This window comes from Aureobasidium namibiae (assembly GCF_000721765.1).
Source record: "Aureobasidium namibiae CBS 147.97 unplaced genomic scaffold scaffold_15, whole genome shotgun sequence".
In the NCBI taxonomy this organism is placed as follows: domain Eukaryota; kingdom Fungi; phylum Ascomycota; class Dothideomycetes; order Dothideales; family Saccotheciaceae; genus Aureobasidium; species Aureobasidium namibiae.
In genome coordinates, this window is record NW_013581194.1 from 638,141 (window position 1) to 661,501 (window position 23,361).

Consider the following 23,361-nt stretch of genomic DNA (forward strand, 5'->3'; position numbering starts at 1 on the left):
ACTCCACTTAGTCCTTGATCATCTCGCTTCGTCAATCTCACACTTTGTCGTTGACGCCGCCCTGCGTTTTTGCCTTGACGCTTTTCCACTCAAAACCCCATGACGCCACAAACACAAGACAAGCCAGTCCCAGGCCCAGGTACCAGACCGATCTGAGCGCATCGTTGTAGACTCGAAGCACGATCGGAAGTTGGTCTGAAGACACCAAGTTTTGGACAGTGCTTGCTCCCCCACCTGATATAGTGCTAGGATCCAAGTTGGGTAATATGTCCTTCAACCCGGAGACCAAGCTGTTCTCAAGAAGTGTCTGTGAGACCATGATAAAGGTACTGCCTGCGAAGAAGCTGATAAATTGCAAGAAAGACAAGCCAATAGATACGTCGGCATCCGAAAGGACAGTCTGTGCTGCTATGTTCGGACCTTGCAAGACTGCACCGAGTCCCAGTCCTGTGATGATCTGTTCCGAGTCAGCTTCTTGTTCCACCAGCAAAGAAGTATAAGAAGCTCACCTGATATCCAATCCATGTTCCTGACCCAATGCTTACCGACCATGTCGTGATCAGTGCTGACCCTACAATCAATAGCGCGCTCCCGACAATCAGGAATGGCGTGTAGTATCCCACAACACTCGTCGAGACACCACACGATATAACTGCAAACACATTGCTGAGGAGAAGCGGCAATAGCGACAGGTCAGACTTTTGCGGCGATTTTCCTTGGATAACCTGGAACCAGATTGGGAGGTAGAAGGCGTAGAGGACGAGCAGAGATCCAACCCCTACATTCGCCAGGGATGCAGAGATTATGCTGCGCTGTCGCAAGATTCTTGGAGGCAGGGTTGCTTTGTCTCCGCGCCAGGCTTGAGAAGCTATGAAGGCGAGGAGGAGGACGCCGAAGACGACGAACAATGCGATGATACGACCGCTGTTCCAAGGATACTTTGAACCACCCCACTCGATAGCGAACAGTAGGCAGATGACTGAAGGTGCTACAAGGATGAAACCCAGCGGATCGAGCTGGTTGAGCTTCCCACGCCAGGTCGGAGCAGCCTTGATAGCAGACGGGCTGTTTGGTGTGAAGAACACAAGACATGCTAATGACACACCACCAATCGGGACGTTGATCCAGAAGCACCATCTCCAGGTAATCGAAGTCAAATAGCCTCCCAGGAGCGGCCCAAGTATACTCGCGAGCCCAAACACAGCACCAATGCCTCAGTCCACTGAGGTCGAGCTTGGAGAGGCACAAGCTTGCTGATAAGTATGATAGCCCCGGACCCGATGCCTGCTCCACCAACTCCTTGTACTACCCTTCCAACAATGAGAGCATTGCTTGAAGGCGCAGAGGCACAGATTATCGATCCAATCTCAAATATGGAGACGAGGATGATCAGAACCCATTTGGAAGGGTAGTACGTGTACACAAGGCCAAACGATAGCTGTAGAGCACAGAGTGGAAGAAGGAAACCTGATTCGTACCAGGCTATGTCTCCAAAGCTGTTGAAGTGGTTCGAGATGGAAGGCACCGCTGTGCCAATGATTGTTCTGTCCTGTATGACGGTAAGTCTAATGTTCATAGTACAGTGGTAAAGACATACAAGTGCAACAAGAAACACTGCCAGGTAGATAGCAGCCATAGCTGGAAGAACAACTTTCTTGGGCGGATATATCTTTTCGTCATCTTGCTGCTCTGTGTCATGGAGTTTTCCATCATTGCCAGCGCTGGAGGAGACCTTCAAGCTAACTTGCGTGCTGTTGTCCTCCATGGTTGAGAGTTCGATTTGTTGGGTCTGAGGGTGAAGTTGAGCATGGCAATAGCTGCTGAGAGACGCCTTCTATATAGTTTTTGAGGCATAGCATGATGTGATGACGGAAAGTGGTTGATTCGCAGTGCCCCCGAGTAATCTGGTGTTGCAGCCTCGGGGACAGCTCCCCGAAGTTTCTGCTCCCCACCTTGTGCAAAAGTTTGTAACACGTTTAGCTGTAGAAATGCACAATACTTTCCAGAAACAGACACTTATCATCGAAAACAAAGCAGTACGTCAGATCTCTCTGGACAAGTCTGTACTTCGGAAAACTTTGTGCATTTCTATAAGGAAGACCGCGGTGTGCACCTCCAAGGAAGAAGGGTAAGAGTTACAAACTTTAGCACATGGAGAAAGCACTGTCTGTTCGCTCGGTCGCTTGCGCAAGCTCCTTCGCAGGTTAGCAACCGAATATCTCGTGGAGCCAGTAATCGCATATTGCGGTCTCAAAACTCGCCGAAGCTTCGCGATGAGCAGTCAAGCTTGCGAACCTTGTTCGAGACGGAAGGTTCGATGCGACAAACAACAGCCATGCTCGAATTGTAAGCGAAGGAAGCAGGACCAGTGCATCTACCCCGAGGCAACTCCCATCGACCGCATCAAAAAACTAGAATCTATTGTGAGAAGCCTCGGCGGAGACCCGGATAGTCAAGATGATCGGCCATCGAAACGGCCGAGGACAGGTCCTCCACCTACCGAAACACAAAATGCCCAGGATACTCGCGACACCACCGAAGTCGAACGTGGACAGCCCATTATGCTAGAGCAGAACGGAGAAAGCTACTACGTCGAGTTGCGTGCCTGGCACTCTCATATTGGCCAAGAAGACAACCAACAGAATGGACACAACCACGATGTGTTGATGAGTAGACCTCTCATATCGAGGACCAAACCGGATGCTTTGAAAGGTCTGTTGCGGTCTGACTATGCCACAGATCTCGTAGCACAGCACCCTACTACCCAGGACGCCATCTTTCTTTGGGACAAATTCGAGCGCAATGCAAATCCGTTAATTAAAATCGACTTTGACTGGGTTCTGAAACAAGTGCGATCCACCTCGACAACACCCGAAGGCCGAATGCAACTGAAAGACGAAGACCATGCTTTTGTGTTCTGTGTCTACCTGATGAGTGTAGTCAGTCTACCTGAAGAAGAATGTACAAGAGTCTTGCGCCAGCCTAAGCAAGTGCTGCTATCTCATTATCAGGCGATCTGCGAGCAGGCGTTATCGCGCAGCAACATATTCTGCATCACGAACACTACCCTAATCAGAGCAATACTTCTATATATAGTGAGTCGCGTTCACTCTTTATCCCAAGCCCTGCTAATAGATGTCTAGGCCGCTTCCATGGAAAGATTGAGTATACAGAGCTTGTTCTCACTGATGGGTCTCACAATACGCAACGCCGAGAAACTAGGCATCCACCGCGATGGTGCTCTACTTGGGTTGGATCCAGTCGAGACTGAAAGCCGCCGTCGATTGTGGTGGCATCTACAGCACTTCGATCTTGCTTTGGGTGTTCGTTGTGGCACGACACCACTGACACTGATGGCTGCATGGGATGCTCGAATCCCACTCAATATCGAAGATGACGACCTTCAACCTGATATGACCCAACCTCCAGCAGAGCGTAAAAGTCTGACGAGCTTATCATACTGCTTATGGACATACTGGATTGTGTCACAACAGAGAGAATTCTTCGCAGAGAACAAGGGCAAACTTGGAATCTCCTGGGCAGCTAACAAGACTCTGTCTCACACCAGGAAGAACACGCTCCTACAGATCATGGAGGACGGCCTAAACAAGAAGTTCCTGCAATACTGCGATCCGATAAAGCCGCTCGACATCATGATACAACTCACATCAAGAGCACTAATATGTACCATGCGCATGTTCACCTTACATCCCATGTCGTTTAGTGGCAGCGCAGACATGTCCGAAGAAGAGCGACACTCCCAGCTGGTGGAAATGGCCTTCAAGACTTTAGAATATAACATTGCCTTGAACTCCAGACCTGAGATACAACGTTTCCATTGGTTCATCAATGGATACTTCCAGTGGCATGCATGTGAGTCAAAACATTACCCATCAAACTAGGTATATGATACTGACATCTCCTAGTCATCAGCGTAATTGTCGAAGTCATGCAACTCAAAGGCTCGCCCAAAGCTCAACGTATCTGGGATTTGCTCTCTGACCTATACACACATAACAAAAACCTCCTTGACCTTCCAGAGGATCGCAGGAAGTTACATGCAGCTGAGTTGATAACCAACGCTTGGAAGGCTCGCCAGGCAGCTGATCCCTCCGCTTATACCCCGATGTGTATTTCTGTACTAGAACCTCTTCTCGCACAAAGGCATGCGGTCGCGACAGACCCGCAGATTCAGGTCGTCGGGCAGCCCCTGGAACCAGTCATGACTGATGAGGACCTCAATGTGATTCTCGGACTTGAGTTCCAAGATATAGATTGGGGCTTCTGGGCTGGCATGGAGTAGATGATCATTAATAATATAGCGTCTCTAGTGATTTGTGTCTTCTGTAGATACATACATACTCTCTCTGCGGATGTAGAGGTTGATGTCTCGCCACTGTGATCTGCAACGCAGTGCTGCTTTTCGAAAGCGAGAGCGAGGTGCTTATGTTGACGAGATCACACCGGCAATCTCGTGTAACAGAGTTGATTGTCTGCCCTTCTCGAAAGCCTTTTGGCTAAATACCTGAACCAAGCTTCCAACGTACCTGCATGATTCTTGGTCGACAGATCGCTTGCACGCGAGCGGTGTTCTCCACACGACGGCCCGTCTCGCGGAACGAGGGGACCCCGTGGGAAAGCTTCCATCTCCGAGAGCGGGACGACCGATCAAATGACACACCACTTCTCGCGGCTAAATGGTATATCCTCTGACTATTGCAGAGCCGCATGTGTCGGTGCAGTCCATAGTGGGGAAATATGGTCAGGGTGCAGGAGATGGCCTTGCCCTACGCACGCGAATACGTAGACTTTTCCAGATGCAAAATCTAGATGGTGTCTAAGCAACTGCCGCATGTCCGACCTTTCCGTGTGCCAAAGTTTGTAACTCCCACAGCCCTCCCACGGTTCTCCTACCAAGGCTTAGAGCGTGGTAATTACTATAGAAATGCACAAGTATCTCTAGAGGGTAGGAGAAGTCCACAGAGAGCCATCTACCTCACAACTCTCAATGGATCCCTCCTGATCCCGAAGTCACTGTGCGTTTCTACAGGTGCGCGCGTTACAAACTTTAGCACATGAAGAGGGACCATGCCGTCCCAAGCGAGGTTAAGGTAGTCCGTGTGGAGACGGGGTAAATGCTTCATCGAGGCTAAAGTAAAGTATGCATGATGCATCGAATATCACGGTAATGAAAGAAGGAGAGGCAATAATCTGAGGGATGGAAGAAACCTATAAGACCACGTCTGGGACCGAGACAGCAAACCCAAAGGCCAAGACTTCCATCATGGCATCTGTTAAGCAACTCGCTGTTCTGACGGCAGCCGCTGCCTGCCTGCCTTATGCTTTGGCAGCAGCAATTGCTCCTTCTCCTTCTGGTCTTTCCAACTCGCAATCTTCTTTGACATTGCTTTACCAAAACAATCTCAACTTCACCGACGATGTCAACCATATCAGTGCTATCCTGCTGGACCCATCGACTGTTGCCAATGCAGCCGCTGGCTGTGCAGCCTTGAATGAGACCCTCATCTCACAATCGGCTCTGCAAGCACACTCTCAGGACTTTGTCAACCAGCTCTCGTATGCATTCTATGCTGGTCGCTCGACACAGGACCAAAAGTGGCACATCGCGAGTGGACAAACAGTGGAAGTCCACAACAACAAGTTGCAGTTCGCCAAAGCCGGCCCGGGCAATGTCCTGCCCGTGCTGTGCACCCAGTCCAGCCAGAGCAACACTCCGAGCAATGCTGTTGCTTCTGCGTCCAACGAAATCAAGGTTGCGTCCTCCGGAAACACCTATGTAGGCTTCAGAAACAAGAAGTCCTTCCGTTTCCAGGGCATACCCTTCGCAGACCCACCAGCTCGTTTCGCCTACTCGACCCTGTACTCCAAGACTGGTCAGACTATTGATGCAACCAAGTACGGACCTGACTGCGCGCAGCCGTATGAGAGCTCCAGCAGTGAGAACTGCCTGTTCGTCAACATCCAGACTCCTTACATCCCCAAGGCTGGATCCAAGAAGAACTTGAGACCCGTCCATTTCTGGATCTACGGTGGAGGTTTCACTGGTGGGTCCGGTGCTAGCGCTGGAAGTGATGGTGGTCAGTTGGCATCGAGAGAAGACATTGTTGTTGTCGAGATCAACTACCGCTTGACCACCCTTGGTTTCCTTGCGATTCCTGGAACCAACATCACCGGAAACTACGGTATCTCCGATCAGGTTACTGGTCTCGATGTATGTGCTGTCTCCAGTTTTCGTGTGCGGTACTAGCTAACACTGTGTAGTGGGTCATTAAGAACATCGCCAGCTTCGGTGGAGACGCCTCTAAGATCGTTATTAATGGTGAATCGGCAGGCGCTGGCTCTGTGCGTACTCTTCTGGGCTCTCCCAAGGCTATTGGAAAGTTCAGGGGTTCGATTGCCATGTCCAACTTGGGCGGCGGTGTCGACCTTGGCTTGACTGGCAGTAAGTACCATTTGGGCGGATTTGGTACCTCACAGTGTGTATGCTGACCTGTTTCCCAGACTATGCAACAACCTACAGCTCTTTCTTGACCCCTGCCGAGTCGTACGCACGCTCTGAAGCTCTTTTCGGCGAGATTGGTTGCAACCAGACCACTCTCGATGCTCGTATCTCGTGCTTGAGAGCTACTCCTGCACAGACTATCGTCAATGCTGCCACTGTTGCCAGATATGTGGTCCAAGACGGAACCTATGTCAACACCGAGACTCTGGACGTGTACAACCACAACGGCAGCGCTGCCAATGTCAACACTATCTGGGGAACCACCGCCAACGATGGTGCATCTTTCTCGACCTACCCCAAGACTCCTGTGACCAGCGAACTCCAAGGTATTGAGGTTGCTTTGGGCATCACGCAGGCAGAGGCACAGTCCATCATCGACTCGGGTCTCTTCCCCTACTATGACACTGGCAACGTGACTCTAGATTCGTTCAATGTTTCCCAGAGAGTAGCCACTGACAACCAGTTCCGTTGCATTGACTAAGCCACCGTATACTCAGGTGTCGAGTCAGGCGCGTTCAAGACATCGTACTTCTACCAGATGCAGAGAACAAGCGGCGGATATGATCCTAACAACCTCGGCGGACCTCCAGTCGAGCCGGGATACCCTTACGGCAACCCCGAGAAGCCATACTTCAAGCTTCACGGTTCTGACATGCCCTGGGTTTTCGTAAGTGATGCTGAAACAGATTCGATAAGATGATTTGCTGAAACGGGACTGAAGGGAAACCTCCAACCTCTGCGTGATGCCAACGACCTCAAGTCCGTGCAGTTGGAGAGTGGCTACTTTGCTTCTTTCGTCCGCACACTCGACCCCAACCCACCAGCCGCCTACCTCCAGGTCCGCGGCTATACCAACACCACCCAGGGAGTCAAGCAGAGCGGACCCTGGTTGCCCGTTGCCAATGATCAGGGCCCGATGAAGTTGCTCGATTTCCCTTCGGTGACTTCCGACTTCCAGGACCTGCCTCAGGTGAGCTACGAACAATGCCGGACAGCTGAAAAGCCAAGCTAATGGTCGAACAGTGCGCTTTCCTCAAGTACCCTATCAGCTACTACATCGATGGTGGTCTGTGAGACAGGATATGAGTATGCCATGAACAAGCGGAGGTGGTGTAATTATGTATATGACAGCAATACTCTTGCCTGTATGTAGTCAAATCCGATATTCTGACATGGCTTTCTCTCTCATGCGACCACATCTTAGGTGACGTTCCTGTGCCGGGCGTGACGCGTTAGAGCTGGTCGAAATATACTGTTCGGCATGTCTCTGCGGAGACTATACCGCATTCTACCATGGCTGTACAGAAGTCCACGATCGGAGGGTGGTCCGAGTGTGGTGCACCCTCTTGAATGTGATGTCGAAATTATTTTATTCTCTCAAGCCTTCTTTGTCGACTTTGCCAAATGCCTCAACTGACCCTCCAACCCTTGCAGCTCTGCAGTCATTTCCTCTTTTTCTTCCATGGCTTCCAGTCTCATCCAGGTGTAGTGTAGTACTTGATATGTGAAGAGAGCCATGAAGAAGACTTTTGCAATCGGACGGCCAAAGGATTTGTAGAATGCGCGCTGTGCGGGAAAGCACTCAAGTCAGCACTCTAGCCTTTTATCGTTTGGGGGAGCTGAGACGACGTAGGGTGAATATCGGTGTGTGGTGCTGGGTCGGGGAGCTCGTCATACATGCGGGTTATCCGGTTCTGAAGGCGTGGGTGGTTGATAGATCGGTTGCTGGCGTAGCGGTCTACACGTCGAAAAAGCAGCGATTGAAGACCTCGAGGTCTGTATCCTTGATGCGCGGAGTATCGTGGACAACATGGTTGTTGACTCGATTTGTGTGATGCTAGAGGAAAGAGCTTCAGGATGATTGATTGTCTCGAAACAAATCACCGCGGTGGAGACGTCAGGCCAAGCAATGTGGGGGAGATCTCTCCGCCTTTTGCTGGAGTTGACCAAGTGTTCTCGAAGGGGAAGGGGCTGGCTGGCGGGCTGGCTGTGGTGGCCATGTGCGATGATCTGTTGTTTCTGACTTCTACTCTCTCCACTTCGTATATCGATTACTCACAATACTCGCTCCTCTCATATAAGACCTTCGTTCTCTGCTGCCGGCAGTCCACACACTTCACATCTCACAAAATGGTATTCGAATAATCCTCCAGACAGAAGCAGGGTAAAGCACAACGAGCTAACAAGAGTCGCAACCAAGGTCCAAACACCCCAACAACGCCGTGCCAACGAGGCCTTTGCAAAGAAACAAGAAACCAAGCGCGGAAAGCCCGAACCCGTCGTCAAGAAGACCGTCCCGCAAAAGAGTCCCGTCAGCAAGTTCTGGCTGTGTACGTTTTTGCGACCCCCCCCAACACACACACACACCTGATCCCAAACTCGGCGAAGGAAAGAACTAATACAGTCTTTGCAGTCGCCTTGTTGTTTGTCGTCTGCGGCGGTCTCGTGTTCGAGCTATTGCGCATCATCGTCGGTTACTTTTGAGCGAGGACCCGAGTCCCTCGAGACACCCCTGAAGAACACTGCACGAGTGTAGAAAGAGGAGACTGGACGGTTGGCAAAAGAGAACGGTATAGCAGGAGGCACTCAAGGGCCTTTGAAACCTACAGAACAGAGAGATGAGGCAGGCACATTTTGCGTCGAGTCGGAACACATCGCCTGTTTCTTTTACATCTCAGTATCGGAGTTTACGGCGTTTACTTTGGGCATCTCCCGGAATATGGGAAAGTGGCTGGTTTGATACCAGCACGAAGCAGATTTCACATCAAGTCTAGTTGAGAGTTTGACGAAATCCAGAGCATAATCTTTCATCTTATCACGACCCTCAGAGGACGCTTGTGAGAGATGTGCCTTCTGATAGCTACTGGTCTGTCACACTTTTGCACATCGCAATGACCACAAATCATAGAATACAAGTCCCTGCGCTTTTGGTACTCTATCTTCTGCGCCTGACTGTACCACTTTTGCTTGATACCGGCACCCTCCTCAACCCGAATCCAGGCTCGACCTCAATCCTAACCCCTTGCCCACCAGAATCATCACTACTGCTTCCACTGCTTGCTGGTCTTACCCCCGACATCGTCTCGAGTTCCCTTTCCCGTCGGTCAGCTGCTGCTTCGACATTCGAGAGCGGCGACCCTTGAGGTGCTCGCCTCAGTTTCGCATACGACACATCTGACGAAGGTATGGATCCCTGGTAAGACTGTGAATTGAGCGAGGAAGATGGTCCGAACATATCAGGATATGCCGCTCCTGGTGGTGGTCGACTCGAGGATGTCCATGCGTTCTCATCGTATAGAGCACGGTTAGAAGTTGAAGAGGGCGCTCGCAATTCAGGACCGAATCCGCGAGCCGAGTATGCTTCGTAGGGCGGGGTGACCGTACGATTGCCGTTTGACGAGGGTCTTCTAGACGATGCCGAAGAAGGATAGAAATCAGCAGGCGCGTACATCGATACACCATCCGGGCCGCGGATCATGAATGCTGGTTGAGACGGAGTGCGAGAAATTGGCTGTTGTTCATTCGAGGGTTTTCTCGGATTCTTGGGTGTTCGGGATCGAGAATGCGATGGTGATGTACCGCCGAATAGACCAGTGCTCATCCTTCGTGGACGAGTGCTTGTCAAGCTCGTGGTACTACTAGACCGACTGCCTCTGGTCTTGTGCTTGTTCGGTGTACTCGGCTCGGAAGTGTCTCTGGATTGCGTGCTGCTCCCTTCCAACGCTGCCATCTCCTCGACGCTCAGGCTGACGTTTGTCTTACCCTTGACCCGTGCCTTTCTGAGTTTCTCTCTGGCCGATTGAACCAGCGCATCCTCGCGCGACAGTCGTGTCAAGGCACTGTCGTGGTAATAGTCTTCTTCCTGCGGCTGGTAGTATCTTCTTTCATATGCATTATCATCCACTCCTCTTTCTCCCCTTGCGGAGCCCAGATCGTATCCAGTGAAGATCAGATCGTCTCCAGCAAAAGCTTCCCGTGGCAGCCTATCAGCGGACCTGGACTTGAAAGCAGCAGGGTCGAGATAGACACGTTGATGCCCATCATCGCTCTCATCGCCCACGTCCAGAAACCTCCTCCGGCGCAACTCAAACTCATCTTTCCATGATTCTCCACCTCCCCCTGCAAGAGCCCCGGATGGTCTTCCCCAGTGGGGCATATCGTGCGGAGCCCGCGGCCGACCATTTAGACCGCCTCCTCTGAAAAAGCTGACTCGATAGGCTTCTCCATGAACGATGCGTGACCGAGAATGCTGACACCAGACGCACCGATAAGCCAAAGAGCGGAACCGAAGGGGTTGGAGATGATGGCAAGGGGAACGGCGATGACGAGCAAAGCGGTGTAGAGCTGCGAAGTGGTCGCGCGGAAGTTGCCAATCTCGACATCACGGCCCTCGAGTTTGCCGATACCGTACATACCACCGACAACGAGGAGGATGTCGAAAGTCAGGAGCCAGTTTGTGAGCAGAGTGTAGATGCTCAGCATGACGAAGAGGACGGCATAGTTGCTGGAGAAGTAGCCAAGGTTGTAGTTGACGCGGTTCTGGACTTCGCCAAAGTTCTGGGGCTTGGAGATTTGCTTGAAGTTGAAGAACTCGGAGATAGGCTTCAGGTTGGCGAAGCGGGAACCGACGGACTGCGAGCGGACACTGTCAAAGCGACCCTGCAGGTTGAGTCGCGAGGTGATGGCATCGATGGGAAGGTTGATAGGCATCTTGATGAAGTTCGTGGAGTCGAAAGAGGGTCGAAGTTGGTCGAGTTAACGAGGTTGAGAAGTGTTTCAAGTTGTCGCTAAAAGGGGAAGTCAGCCGTAAGTCAACAGAATTTCTTTGTTTGCATGTGAAGGCAGCCGCGAGCGTCGACGACGGGAAGCTGCGGGCTCGATGACTTGGGTCGGTGAAACTCACGATTTGAGATGCAGAAAGAGCGATCGTTCAGAAAGTGAGTGAGTGAAGGACAAGAATCTAATAAGAGCAGACTGAGGGAGTTATGTTGATTACGCGTGCAACATACGTGGAATCAACAGTCGTTGAATGAGCCACAGCTTCAGCCACACTCGCTGAAGCTTCAGGAGCAACCAATGTGCGGAGTGACGCCCCTGAACTTTGAAGCCGACCAAGATGCTGACCTCGAGATCAACTGCAATAGCAGCAGCAGCAAGGTAGATTTGCAATATAGAAAGAAGGAGGACCTAACTCCTCTATTGGAAGTCAGCCTTGAAATAGAAGAAACAGAATTACCCGCAAGCTGCAAGGCTTCTTATCAATATCACATAATACTGAACCGACTCGGAGGTGACACGACTTGTCTGGGGAAACTAGAGGCACTTCTGCCGCTCTTGCAGCTCCATCACATTTCTTTGCAGCCCGACACTTCCACATCACCAACGCAACCATGCCCCGACTCCAGGGTTTTGTTCTGCTTTTGCTCTTGTGCTTGGTTGCCCTTGTCTGCGCCTGGTCTCCCGAGGGTGAGCCCGATTCCCTTCGCTTTGACCTGCACCCATACTGACAGCTGGCAGACCACGAAATTTTCCGTCTCCAGGATGAAGTCGCCCAGCACGAGGGTAGCAATGCCACCTTCTACTCCTTCCTCGGTGTAAAAGACTTTGCAAACCTCGATGACATCAACGCTGCCTACAAGAAGAAGGCCCGTGTCTTGCACCCTGACAAGGCCCGTCAACGCTTCATCGCTACCTACGACTCGGCCCCGCCAGTCAAGAACACCAAGAAGGGAGACAAGCCCACCGTGCATGTCAAGAAGAACAAGAAGCCTTCGCAAAAGGAGATCAATGCTTTCGCCAAGGAAGCCTCTGCTCGCTTTGCTCGTCTCGGCATAGTCACAAACATTCTTCGTGGTGCTGAGCGCCAGCGCTACGATCACTTCCTCCGTAACGGCTTCCCCAAATGGCGCGGAACCGGCTACTACTACCAGAGATTCCGCCCTGGTCTCGGCTCTGTCATGATCGGTCTCTTCGTCTTCCTCGGTGGTGGTGTCCACTACGTTACCCTCTACATGAACTGGATGAAGCACCGCGACTTTGTCGAGCGCTACATTCGCCAGGCCCGACGTATCGCCTGGGGTGACGAGGTCAGAGGCATTGCCGGTGTTGACACCACGCCAGCTCCCGTTCCTGAACCCTCATCCGAGGAAGAACCTCAGGCCATGAATTGGAACAGAAAGGAGAAGCGTGCTGCCGAGCGTGAGAGCAAGCGTGCTGCAAAGAAGCCCAAGCCAGCTAAAGCTACTCTTGCCGAACAGGCAAAGAACTCCGGTATCAGCACTCCTGTCGAGGCTGAACTTACCAGCGGTCCCATTGGCGCAAAGAAGCGCACTATCGCCGAGAACGGCAAGGTCCTCATCGTCGATAGCGTCGGCAACGTCTACCTCGAGGAGCGCACCGCCGAGGGTGAGCTCCACGAGTTCCTCCTGGATGTAAGTATCAACTACAATGTGAGCTCTGACACTTGCTAACATAGTTGCCAGGTCGATGAGATCCAAAGACCTACCATCAACGACACCTTCTTGGTCCGTCTGCCCATCTACCTCTACAACAAGTCTCTGGGTACCGTGCTTGGCAAGAAGACTTCTGACGCCGAGATGGAGGAACTGCTCGAGGGTACCGAGGAAGCCGAGGGTGTTGACGCAGCCACTGCCACGCTCAAGTCGGCAGCTCAACCCAACGGCAACGCCGAGACTCGCAAGAGAAAGCTCAAGTCCAGCAAGCAAAGATCCATTTAAATAAAAAGATGATGGTATAGAAAAAGCGATTTTTTGTTTTCTTTACTCCCAGCACACTTCTGACACTCAGTACCATGACGCACTTCACAGACACGCCCTCGATGGAAGTGACGAGAGAGATATAGTATCATATCGATACCACTCAGCCTTGTTTACATCGAGTGAACAATCAAGATGAGGTTAGTGGAGGTGCCTCTACCGCTGAGCGTCCTCGGAAGTGAAGTGAGGGCAACCACCCCCAACAAGCACCCTCAGTATCATCGTTCCACAGATCTGCTACATCAACATCGAACCGGTGGTATGGCACAGCGGTCAAAGTAGTGTTCCTTCCGCTTAGCTTGGCCCAAGACCACCGGTTCGATCCTCGGCGAGGCCGATCTACCATGCCATGAGGGGGTTCCAGTAATCCTCGCACGACAAAAACAAGGAAGAAAACCTCGCGCGTTTTCTCTTGACCAATCTAGCAACACGGCGGCTAGGGGGTTTCGGTTTCTGCTAAAAAGATTTTGCAATATCTGAGTCAGTCTGTCGCTTTTTGCTGATCGTTGATAGGCAGGTATGTCTCTCATCACTGCTTGCTTGTTCCAGCTTGAACTGGACCGCCTCTCATTTGTATCAAAACAGCAATGGTCGAGTCAAGACACGACATGTTCGAAGCAAAGCAGTAGCTCAAAATGGATACCGTTCCGTCTTTTCAACCTATTATGCATTTCTCAAAATAGCTCATACCCTCATCGGAAGCTATTGGAGTAACATCCGTCTTACCAGGTCTGCAGAATCACGACTCACAAGCATCTCAGTTCATCCTCCAATCGTTCACGTTCTATCTCTTCTTCCCTCGGCCTCGCAGGATCCTTTCGAAGAATCTTCAAAGCCATCACCGTACTTGTATCCATACACCCTATCACAGAATGTACAAGAGGGTAGAAACAGCAGTTTCATAAATCACGCAGACCAGGAATTCTACACCGGTGCAATCTTGCTGCTTTTTTCGGCTTCCCACTTCTTGTCGACGAGCTGATATCTCACGATCGAGTCTTTTGTGGAGTTTTTTTTTTTTTCGTTTGCGATAGAGTCTTTTGTCGGCAAGTCGATGCTGTTCTCCCCACGAGGAGACTGCGAGTGTCACTGCAGGATGAGTTGTGGCTGTTATGATGAGCGTGTCGATGGAAGTAGTCTCGAGAGTTGTGATGGTTGTTGTGGTGGTACTCGCACCAGGAGTGCAAGGAGTACAGGGAGTGAAGATCCACGACCCCCGGATTGGCCAGAGGAACATGAGAGGTATGATGACGATGACGAAGAGATACAGAGTCATCATTACTAATGTTGCGTCCTGTCTGTCTCGAGAAGACTGTATTGTGTGACTTCTCTAGACATCTGAACATGGAAGGCTGTTGTGCGAGTCTGGTCGTACCACCACATCTCCCATGTGGCAGGCTAATTCAAGGCAGTATACTATCAAAAGAAACAGGACCTCTCAGAAAGTGATGTCGCCAACGAGAACTAACAAGAGAATCATAGTTGTCACAGCATCTCTCGACTCTATCGCACACCTCTCTTCGCCTTCACTATTCTTACTCACTTTTCGTCGACTCCTTCAAGTCTCATTATCATGGTCCCGGAAAGTGTCTCTAAGACTCTCTTGTTACATCGGATCTCATCTATCAGTCCTGATAAGCTTTCCGACTACTCCTTGGACACTGTCGACTCTTCATCTTTCCCTCAGACACCATCATGCCGCCCATTCGTACGGCCAAGTGCGACACCAAATCAGACGTTGATAGCAAAAAGAAGCGTCCCTCCCTTGCTAACATGTTCATCTCCGTCAGCCGTGTCAAGCCATACACAGCTACCAACTGGAACTCTCAGATCCGCATCTCCCGCTGTCTGTTGAAGCCAGACGTAGATGCAAAGCACGTTGAATTGTCATCTCTCGTCTTCAGTCGCCTTCAAAAGGTCATCGAGCTTGACCTCACCGATGTCAAGATTGGTCTCGAAGAGGATGACGAAGAATTTGATGGCATCACTTGGTGCCTGGTCTGGCGCATGTCTGGGTCAGGACAGCTTGGTCGTGTTTACGACAGTGACTCTTTCCAGTCTGCTGTACAAGACCACAGACGCGGGTACAAGAATATCGTACAACTCTACATCATTGGCAGCAAGGGTGAGTAAAAGTCGCAAGGCGATGAAGCTATGCATACTAACACTTCTTGATAGATGCTCTGTGGAGATCTGAGTTCTGATTGCATTTCACAAAAGCTATCAGGTTGCAAAGACGCATAACAGGTCGAAAGCGACAGGAGGGAATCAAGGTCTGAGCACGATAGAAGTGACCGATGCACACAGACGAAAGTGAGGAGAGTGCAGCATACTTTGGTCCTTCTCAATCATCACCAAGTCCACAAATTTGAGTCCATCGTACATAATTCTTCCCCTTCGATGCGAGCAGCGATGACGAAAGCATCTCCTGTTCCATAATCCTGCCTCTTTTGACTCTTCTACGCACAATCCGTGACTGAAGCCAACCTCATTTATCTTCCACTCTCATGATCTCATAACGTATACCCTCCCACTGTCTGATACTCGACGTGCTTAGAAGCCGAAACCATTGGGAAACTTGGGTTGTCTGGGTGTGTTGTCTTGCTGTGTCATATCCGGGCTCAGAACACTAGACACGGACGGAATCTTGGGTAGCATGAAGGTCTTTGAGGAGATGACCTGAGATTCGGGAAGCACAGTGCCCTCAGCTGTTCCATGTTAGACGACGGTGAAAGAAGAAGACCGTTCGTTGCAACTTACCCTTTTCTCTGACAACGTACAACTGAACTGTATGCTGACCAGAGTTTTGGTGGTCCAAGACGACTGCCCTCAGAGAACCGTCGTCACGAACGACACCCAACTGACCAATGGCTGACATGACCCAGACAACAGAAAGACCTTCTTCCTGAGCCTGGCTGCGCAGATTGTCGTAGATCTCACCAAGCAGACGGCTGAAAAAGAACGTGCTGATCGAGATGGCATTGTCTTTTGAGTTACTGAGATCCTTCAAAGGGAATTGAGTGGTCCACTGCATGTCGTCGCTGGACAGCTTCTGGCGGTTCACCGAAACAATCATGTGCTCGAACTCAGGACGTGCAGCTGGTATGCAATGGCTGCCATTGTTGTTCAACGAAAAGGTTGGCGACACATTGGAATCAGAGGCGTATGACGGAGGTCCAGTCTGTGCAGTGTTTGGAGTAAAACTGGTGGCAGCAAAGTAGTTTTGGCCAGCGTTCGAGGAAGTACGAAAGGCAGGGGTCGCTTCCTGACCAGTCGTGGTTCGCGATGAGTGAGTGGAAGATCTTCTCTGATCGGAGACCGAGGGCTGAGTAGTTGGAGGCATCTCGACTGGTGCTGATGCGACGGTGTGTGGAAGGAAAACTTGATGCGAGGGTGGCATATAAAGTATAGGGAGTTGAGGATAGCACTGCGGTATTGATCTCCTTGTCTCAATACGCGGGTGTTTTCTAGGAGCTTCTTGTGTCGTTTGATCATCTGTGACAGTGGAAGAATCGCCAACTTGCTGCTGGTGTGCGAGTGAGACAGGCATGGGAGCAAACAGAATTCTTTGATGGGTTAATTGTCAGCTTCCGCTTGATGCAGATTATCAAGGAGCTGAGAAATCTCAAGAAGACTTCGTGGAAGAGGACATAGTCAAGGAAAGAGCGAGTGGTGACGAACTCAGGATGTATTTGGCAATCACCATCAAGTCCGTCAAAGAGAAGCAGCGACGCAGACTTCCTTTAGTCCTGTAGCCAGACCGCGTTGTCTTTGTGCATCTCCACTGTCAGCTTTCCATGTATGTGTATGACCCTGACGAAGAATGCCAAAATATAGGATATCTTTCAAAGATACAAGTGGGGTAGTGGAGTCTCGAGGATGACATGCTCCTCCCAGACATATGCCTATCCCAGTACATCTTTGTGCATCTGTCCAGGTTTGTTGTATCGCTCATAAGGATGTTGAAATCTGTCGAAGGGCTCAGAGACGGAGGAACAAAAACATGACGCTATGTAGGCAGGGACCCGAGCTGCCATCTCAAGTCAATCAGGTGGAACTAAAGCCATCAAAATGCACAGTTCGTTCGAGACAGCAGTAGAGGCCACAGAGAGCCGAAATGATTCCGACTCTCAATGAACGGCCTCTCTTCCCCGAAAGAACTGCGCATTTCTCTAGCCGTCTACGTGACACACCTTTGCACAAGGAGAGAATCTGCACGGCATGATCGACGACATTGGTTGCATTTGAGCATAGGAATGGTATCTTGACGCAGAAAGGGTATCTAACAATAAAACAGGATGAACAATCGGGCATCTTTCCATCATATCTTTCTCTCGACAATGCGGCTCGATACACCTGTCTTCCTGAGGGCACTCCTAAGCCCAAGAACCTCAGCTCTGAGCCTTGCGACTTCTTCTTCCAGACCTTGGACCCTCGCTCCCAGCTCTGCGCAACCTGGACAGCTGTTCTTCGCACAAGCACATGGTTGAGGTGGTAATGGTATGGTCTCTGACGGTACGCATGGTAGTGGCGGAAGAGTCTTGGTACTCTGCATATACTGAGATCCTAGTAACGCCGCTACGGCTTTCTTCGCTGCTGCTTCTCTTGGTGTAGCCTTGACGATAGCATTGGGATTCGCGTTTGCCAGCTTTGCACGCTGGACTGGGTCCGGCACCGTTCTTGTCTTCGAAGCTCCATCGTTCCAGACCTGCACCTTCCGCTGTGGTGACCTTTTAGGAGATTGTCGTGACGGAGAGGTCGAATAAATAGAAGATCCACGTGGGAAGAGTGTTTGTACGTCTCTTGAGGCGGGTACAAACTCGCCATCAATGTTTGAAATGTGCGATACTGCACTGTACATGGCTTCCTCTGACATTGAAAGCACAGCAGCCTCCTTTCCTGCATTGAAAGGCTTTGGTGACATAGTGATGACTTCGCCTCCCAAAACCGGAACATTGGGAACACACTGTGTATTCGGTCTCTCCGCAAAGGGCGGACACGGCCGGTGAGGCTGAGCGATCTGCCTCTGTCGAATATGGTGATGAGTACGCTTGTCTTTCCACTGGGTACGTTCATCTCCGGAAGACCCAGCCGACATCCAGATGTCTCGGTCCGAGGAATGGCTCTCGGATTCAAAGTGAACTTTAGGAGCTTGGGCTGATTTGTAAGGGCGAGAATCATGTGCATGCTCAAGCGACTTGATTTGTCCAGCGACATCGTCCCTTACTGTCGGCTGTGCGTCGACTCTTGGAAGATTAGAGATGCCAGTGCGGTTCATGTATGGCGCAAACAGGGCGGCTTTTCCATTCTTCTTGGCTTGGCTCGAGATTCCAGTATTTAGTTTTCGTAGGTCAGCAAGCACTTTTCCGTTCCTACCCGCTCCTGTAGAAACGACTGGGCTACGGTCCGGGCCTAGTGGATGCCGCGTGTGCGTTCTCTTACGTCCCGATCTGGGTCCTCTTCGAGCAGATGCCGGAGCAACATGTGAAGGGGACCCCTGGATTGACTCGATCATTGTGTTCAAAGGGTGAATCGACAGATTCTTAGGTGTCGTCAGTGGTCCCTTTGTGACCTCCTTGTTGATCAGTATGGGTTCAGGGCTGCTTGACTTGACAAATGTCTGGCTCGAGATCCGTTTACGACGTAGATGTGGAGATGAAACTGGGCTCTTCTGCGGCCCACGTGGAGGTGATACTTTTTTGACTGGCGAGAAAAGGTCCATGTAGGTCGTTTGGGCGATTGGCGAGCGTATGACGGTATCTGCAGCTGGGGTGTACCGCACTGTCGATATCTCTTCGACATCAGACTCATACAGAGCGATCGCAGGCACTGGTTGTACAGGGACAAATACAGCGCCCGGTGGAAGTTTGAGAGCATTGGGCAGAGTGGGTTGGACATTCATCTTCGTCCCGGACGTGCTCCGTAACAGGTCATATGTAGCATCGATTTTTGCAGACACAGGTTTGACGGGAGTCGATGTGGCATGTGGGCTAGGACCGTTCATCCATTCCACGCTGATAATCTTTTCTCCGAGCGCGTTGATGAGGACTTGATCGAGTCGCAAGCCGACCGAATCAAAGAGGAGAACCTGGCCATCAACTCTTCCCACAGCAACGACAGTACGATCTGCAAGATTACTTCCATTGGCTCCGAACTTCTGCTTGGATGCTGCCTTTCCAGTCTGCGGAGATGATTTGGAGGCCGAGATTGACAAGGACGTCACCGGTGCTTGAGCATGCCATGTCCGTAGTATCTTGCCACCAGCTTCAAAGTCGACCAGCCTGCACCTTCCATCTGCGCCGACACTGATAGCACGGGTGCGAAAACCAGGTAAAAACTCCGCACCTGTGATTGATACGCTTTTGCTTCCAACAGTTGTGTTTGGTGAAGCATCTGGTGGATCCGACATGTTTCTGATGTTGGTGATACGGTGAAGGTTCGAGAAGTGCGAGATTTCGCCGGCATGGCCATTGGTGGCTAGGCGAGAGGTGCTACCCGTACGAGCCGCCTCACTTCGTGCTAATCTTGTCGCATCATACGCAGCGATTGTTCCATCTTTGAACGCCAGTAGAAAGACGTTGGGCCGTTCGGGATGGAAAGAGGCCGTAGCGATGGCTGCATTACTCGCGGACGGGTGCAGCTGAATAGCAGGTGTCTTGAGAGTAAGATTCTGTAAGTATACCAATGTTGGTTTCTCAGAGGCAGACAATATCAGATGAGAGGTTGGTGAGACAGCCAGAACAGTCGGTGGAGTGGGATGTGTGGATGGCGAGTCGAGCAAGCGTGATTCGTTAATCGAGTAGTGCTGTATAGCTCCTGTCAAGGAAGTGCTAAGGAAGAGAGACTTTGCATCGGGCGCATACTCCAAGAGTCGAACAATACCCTGGCAAGTTCTTGATCAGTTTCCATGTGATCTCGAAGTATGTAATCTAGCGAACCTCGTTGCCGCTCAAGCCCCAGCTCTCTTCGCGTCCTCTTTTGCAATCATGTAAAACCACGACATGCTCGTCCGCCACTGCAAGAATCTGACTCCCATCTTTGGCCTCTCTCGCTGCAAGAATGCCTTTTTGACTACTGCTGAAAAGCTTCTTGACCCCAACTTGGTCCCAAGAAAAAATACCACCAGAGGTTGTGATGATGAGATGGCTGTTTGGAGGTAGTTTAAAGGTCGGCTGAGATGCTGATCTTGGAGCTATCACAGCTTGATCCACTGCTCGAGGCATGATTGCACTCCATCGATGACCGCTAGGTATGCTGTATGATCATGTCGATAATTGTTACGAGACTGTTGATACGAAGTAAACAAAGTGACGGACGCCAAGAGGATGTGAAGATGGTCTGAGCGGGACCTCTCGATGCGCAAAAGTTTGTTAACACGAGTAGCTCATAAAACTGCATAGTACCTAGTCTCGACGAACAGATCGCATCGAGAAGCACTATGTCGCCTGATCTCCTTGAATAGAGTTCTACTCTCAATGCGATCGTGCATTTCTATGGTGGCAAGTGCGCTCTATTCCTTCGTAGTAGTGTGTGGATTACAAACTTTAGCACAGGGGAGGAAGAATATCGCGATAAAACAAAGAATTGGTCCTTAGCGAGGCAGTTTATCTCTTGTGGCTGTGCATAGCTCATCTCAGCGATCCGAGAGACCAACGACAACCCTACCTCTCCAAGAATCGCAAAAGCACCAATAAGGAATACAAGCAAAATACTCTCCTGCGACCTCATCCCCGCTATCTCTCCCCTAAAAATCTGTCAAACTGACCTCCTCCCAACTTCATCCACTGGCCTCTTGCAAGCGCGTTCATACTGGGACGATATCTCGTACCGTGAAGCACACTGAGACTTTCGTCGATACTTGAGCTAGTTGTGTTCCGGTGGTGCTCCTGTATCTGGAATTCAGGCCGATAAGAAACAACAACTCCGTAGTTTTGGTCCGAGGTTCGAAAGGGCAATGGAAGGTTGTGCTATGCAAGTGTGGAATATCTTACGATACCAGGGAAATGCTTTGCTCTGCGAATTCGAACCGGCACAGGCTTTAACCATTGCCTATCAACTCCAGTTGTTAGACACCCTTTGACGGAAGGACTTTTCATGTGTAAGCGTCTTGTGCGAATATACCGCTTGCTCGACCTTTTTTACGTAGGGACCCAGAGTCTGCGACCGCCTCTGAACTTGTTGGTGTTGGCAGCAGGGCGGGTGAAAGAGTTAGGATCAATCGGGCCACTGCCGTTAGTGGTGGGAGTGAGATCCAGCTTTGCTGGTGTGGCGCCCCTTCCTGCATTAGTAGGTGCCAAGGGGGTGCCACGACCACGAGAAGCGTTGCCTCTGAAAGCACCTCCACGAGCGTTTCCGCGAGCAGGGGTTTGGCCTCCGCGCGAGAATTGGTTCGAATCCATAACCTTGTTTGCAGGCTTGGGCGACTTGTGCTGGGCAAGCATGGCTGCAGGAGCTTTGGGTGGACGCTTCAGGAGGACCTCGTCTTCTTCATCCTCGCTGACTGGGGCGGGTCTCTCATCGACAGGCAACAGCTCTGGACGCACCTTGTCTTCATCGTCGATGGGTGCGGCTGCAGTCGTTGCAGCAGCGACGCGAGTGTCAGGGCGTGCAAGAACGGCATTGCTCTCGATCTCCTTGCGCTGAACAAGCTGTCTGTTTTTGAACTCACGCTCTTCCCTTGCGACGACGTAACGGATGTCGGCGAGACTCTTGGTGCGGATACCGAAACGCTGGGCGAGTTTAGTCTTGGTTGGGTCGTCAGTCAAGAAGATGAAGGATTCCAGAGCAGCGACAGGATCCAACTCCTGGTGAATACGCCAGAGAATGTAATTGAACAGAGGACGCAAGTGCGAGGGAACGCCGGAGGTGGAGGTAGAGCCAGGGACGGTCTTCTTGGCTGGGGACTTGAATGCATGAGAGCGACTGCGGTTCTTGGGTGGGCACTCGGTGGGAGGCTCTGGGCTGATAGAGCTACGGGCGGTGTGTACGGAAGTCGGAGTTGCTGATCGAGAGCCATCGGTGTCGACAGAACTCATGGACAGGTTTGCGTCGCGAACAGCAAGTTTGGTTTCGACGTTGCCAGCGAGGTCCTCGGAGAAAGGCTGTACTTCTTCGTCGTCGGCATCGCCTTCGGAGAACAAAGTCCTGGGCAAAGCGAACTTCTCGACCTCTGTCCATGTCTCGAATTTTTCGAAGCCGCCTTGGAGTGTGACGAGGTGGGGGTAAGTGCTGGTGGCATCGTCGAGCCAGACCAGGGCGTCTTCGGCGTCGCTGCTGATGCGACCATTTCCGTCCTTCAGGCGAGTGGTTTGAGCGAGGGCTGCGACGGTCAGTCGTTGTCGTGCTGGGATCGTCTGCATGGCGACGTACTGTAGAGGGGCACAAAGAGTCTAATCTGGCCGTTGGCAATCCATTTCCGGATACCGTCGCGGGTGCTTTTCTTTGCGCCTGCGAGCAGTGCCGAGTCGTCGGCGATACAGTTGAAGATCTTCTTGGTAGGCGGTTCGATGGTACGAGGGGTTGCGACAGCAGGCTCAGCTGGGCGAGGGCGTTGTGGAGTGCGGCGCATGGTGGGTGAAGCCTGAGTGGCGGGATGGTGCTGACTATACTGTGAGCGACTGAGAACGGAAGACAAGCAAGCAGCTGTGGCAGTGAAAGACACGAGCAGTGACAGCCTCGGTGCCAGCAATCATATGCCTCGGAGAGAAAGGCTTACGTGCTGACGGTAGTGTAACTGTGCGACAGGTGTGTGGCATTCGAGGATCGTGTGATGCAAGCAGCTACAGGCGCATGGTAGGCGGTTGTGCTGTCTTGCTTTAAGGGCTTGTGTTGTCAAGCAGCGGCTTGTGAGAAGAGAGTGGAACAACCAAGACGAGCATAATCCGTGTCGTGTTGCTACGAGGCCGCCGTCATCGAGGGACTGATCCTATGGTATGTGCGAGTGTGTGCGCGAGGCTGGAACAAGGGCCGTATTACTGTGCTTGGCACCAAACCATGTGAACTCGAGATGTATTGATATCAACTCGACCGGGGCACATGAAAGTCTGACAGAAGGCGACTCGA

At 51.3% G+C, this 23,361-nt stretch overlaps 12 protein-coding genes across 12 annotated transcripts; 5 read left to right on the forward strand and 7 right to left on the reverse strand.

Annotated features, from left to right (window-relative positions):
* Nucleotides 1-37: 37 nt before the first annotated feature.
* M436DRAFT_75133 (MFS general substrate transporter) lies at nt 38-1,765 on the reverse strand (the record flags this gene model as incomplete). Its single annotated transcript, XM_013569561.1, has 4 exons — nt 38-457; nt 510-1,185; nt 1,224-1,549; nt 1,598-1,765. The coding sequence occupies 4 exons, from the start codon at nt 1,763-1,765 to the stop codon at nt 38-40; spliced, it is 1,590 nt and encodes a 529-aa protein (XP_013425015.1).
* A 508-nt stretch (nt 1,766-2,273) lies between these two features.
* Nucleotides 2,274-4,303, forward strand: M436DRAFT_53206 (uncharacterized protein; the record flags this gene model as incomplete). The annotated part of the gene is made up of 3 exons (XM_013569431.1): nt 2,274-3,095; nt 3,144-3,873; nt 3,927-4,303. 3 exons carry the CDS (start codon nt 2,274-2,276, stop codon nt 4,301-4,303), a joined length of 1,929 nt encoding a protein of 642 aa, XP_013424885.1.
* Nucleotides 4,304-5,284: 981 nt separating this feature from the next.
* On the forward strand, nt 5,285-7,597 carry M436DRAFT_75135 (alpha/beta-hydrolase; the record flags this gene model as incomplete). Its single annotated transcript, XM_013569562.1, has 6 exons — nt 5,285-6,232; nt 6,283-6,463; nt 6,523-6,990; nt 7,021-7,190; nt 7,245-7,493; nt 7,547-7,597. The coding sequence occupies 6 exons, from the start codon at nt 5,285-5,287 to the stop codon at nt 7,595-7,597; spliced, it is 2,067 nt and encodes a 688-aa protein (XP_013425016.1).
* Nucleotides 7,598-7,900: 303 nt separating this feature from the next.
* Nucleotides 7,901-8,335, reverse strand: M436DRAFT_52589 (uncharacterized protein; the record flags this gene model as incomplete). Its single annotated transcript, XM_013569327.1, has 2 exons — nt 7,901-8,089; nt 8,201-8,335. 2 exons carry the CDS (start codon nt 8,333-8,335, stop codon nt 7,901-7,903), a joined length of 324 nt encoding a protein of 107 aa, XP_013424781.1.
* Nucleotides 8,336-8,723: 388 nt separating this feature from the next.
* M436DRAFT_53251 (uncharacterized protein) lies at nt 8,724-9,007 on the forward strand (the record flags this gene model as incomplete). The annotated part of the gene is made up of 2 exons (XM_013569440.1): nt 8,724-8,853; nt 8,937-9,007. Coding segments are annotated over 2 exons (201 nt in total), but the record flags the coding sequence as incomplete, so codon positions are not given.
* Nucleotides 9,008-9,458: 451 nt separating this feature from the next.
* On the reverse strand, nt 9,459-10,679 carry M436DRAFT_53201 (uncharacterized protein; the record flags this gene model as incomplete). The annotated part of the gene is made up of 1 exon (XM_013569429.1): nt 9,459-10,679. The coding sequence occupies one exon, from the start codon at nt 10,677-10,679 to the stop codon at nt 9,459-9,461; it is 1,221 nt and encodes a 406-aa protein (XP_013424883.1).
* A 26-nt stretch (nt 10,680-10,705) lies between these two features.
* M436DRAFT_75138 (prenylated rab acceptor PRA1) lies at nt 10,706-11,233 on the reverse strand (the record flags this gene model as incomplete). The annotated part of the gene is made up of 1 exon (XM_013569563.1): nt 10,706-11,233. The coding sequence occupies one exon, from the start codon at nt 11,231-11,233 to the stop codon at nt 10,706-10,708; it is 528 nt and encodes a 175-aa protein (XP_013425017.1).
* An 806-nt stretch (nt 11,234-12,039) lies between these two features.
* Nucleotides 12,040-13,251, forward strand: M436DRAFT_9309 (uncharacterized protein; the record flags this gene model as incomplete). The annotated part of the gene is made up of 2 exons (XM_013569301.1): nt 12,040-12,954; nt 13,006-13,251. Coding segments are annotated over 2 exons (1,161 nt in total), but the record flags the coding sequence as incomplete, so codon positions are not given.
* Nucleotides 13,252-14,994: 1,743 nt separating this feature from the next.
* On the forward strand, nt 14,995-15,503 carry M436DRAFT_84384 (uncharacterized protein; the record flags this gene model as incomplete). The annotated part of the gene is made up of 2 exons (XM_013569564.1): nt 14,995-15,424; nt 15,478-15,503. 2 exons carry the CDS (start codon nt 14,995-14,997, stop codon nt 15,501-15,503), a joined length of 456 nt encoding a protein of 151 aa, XP_013425018.1.
* A 349-nt stretch (nt 15,504-15,852) lies between these two features.
* On the reverse strand, nt 15,853-16,849 carry M436DRAFT_84385 (uncharacterized protein; the record flags this gene model as incomplete). The annotated part of the gene is made up of 2 exons (XM_013569565.1): nt 15,853-16,007; nt 16,060-16,849. 2 exons carry the CDS (start codon nt 16,847-16,849, stop codon nt 15,853-15,855), a joined length of 945 nt encoding a protein of 314 aa, XP_013425019.1.
* A 1,299-nt stretch (nt 16,850-18,148) lies between these two features.
* Nucleotides 18,149-20,522, reverse strand: M436DRAFT_28832 (WD40 repeat-like protein; the record flags this gene model as incomplete). Its single annotated transcript, XM_013569317.1, has 2 exons — nt 18,149-20,182; nt 20,238-20,522. Coding segments are annotated over 2 exons (2,319 nt in total), but the record flags the coding sequence as incomplete, so codon positions are not given.
* A 915-nt stretch (nt 20,523-21,437) lies between these two features.
* M436DRAFT_53207 (uncharacterized protein) lies at nt 21,438-22,867 on the reverse strand (the record flags this gene model as incomplete). Its single annotated transcript, XM_013569432.1, has 2 exons — nt 21,438-22,618; nt 22,669-22,867. The coding sequence occupies 2 exons, from the start codon at nt 22,865-22,867 to the stop codon at nt 21,438-21,440; spliced, it is 1,380 nt and encodes a 459-aa protein (XP_013424886.1).
* Nucleotides 22,868-23,361: the final 494 nt, after the last annotated feature.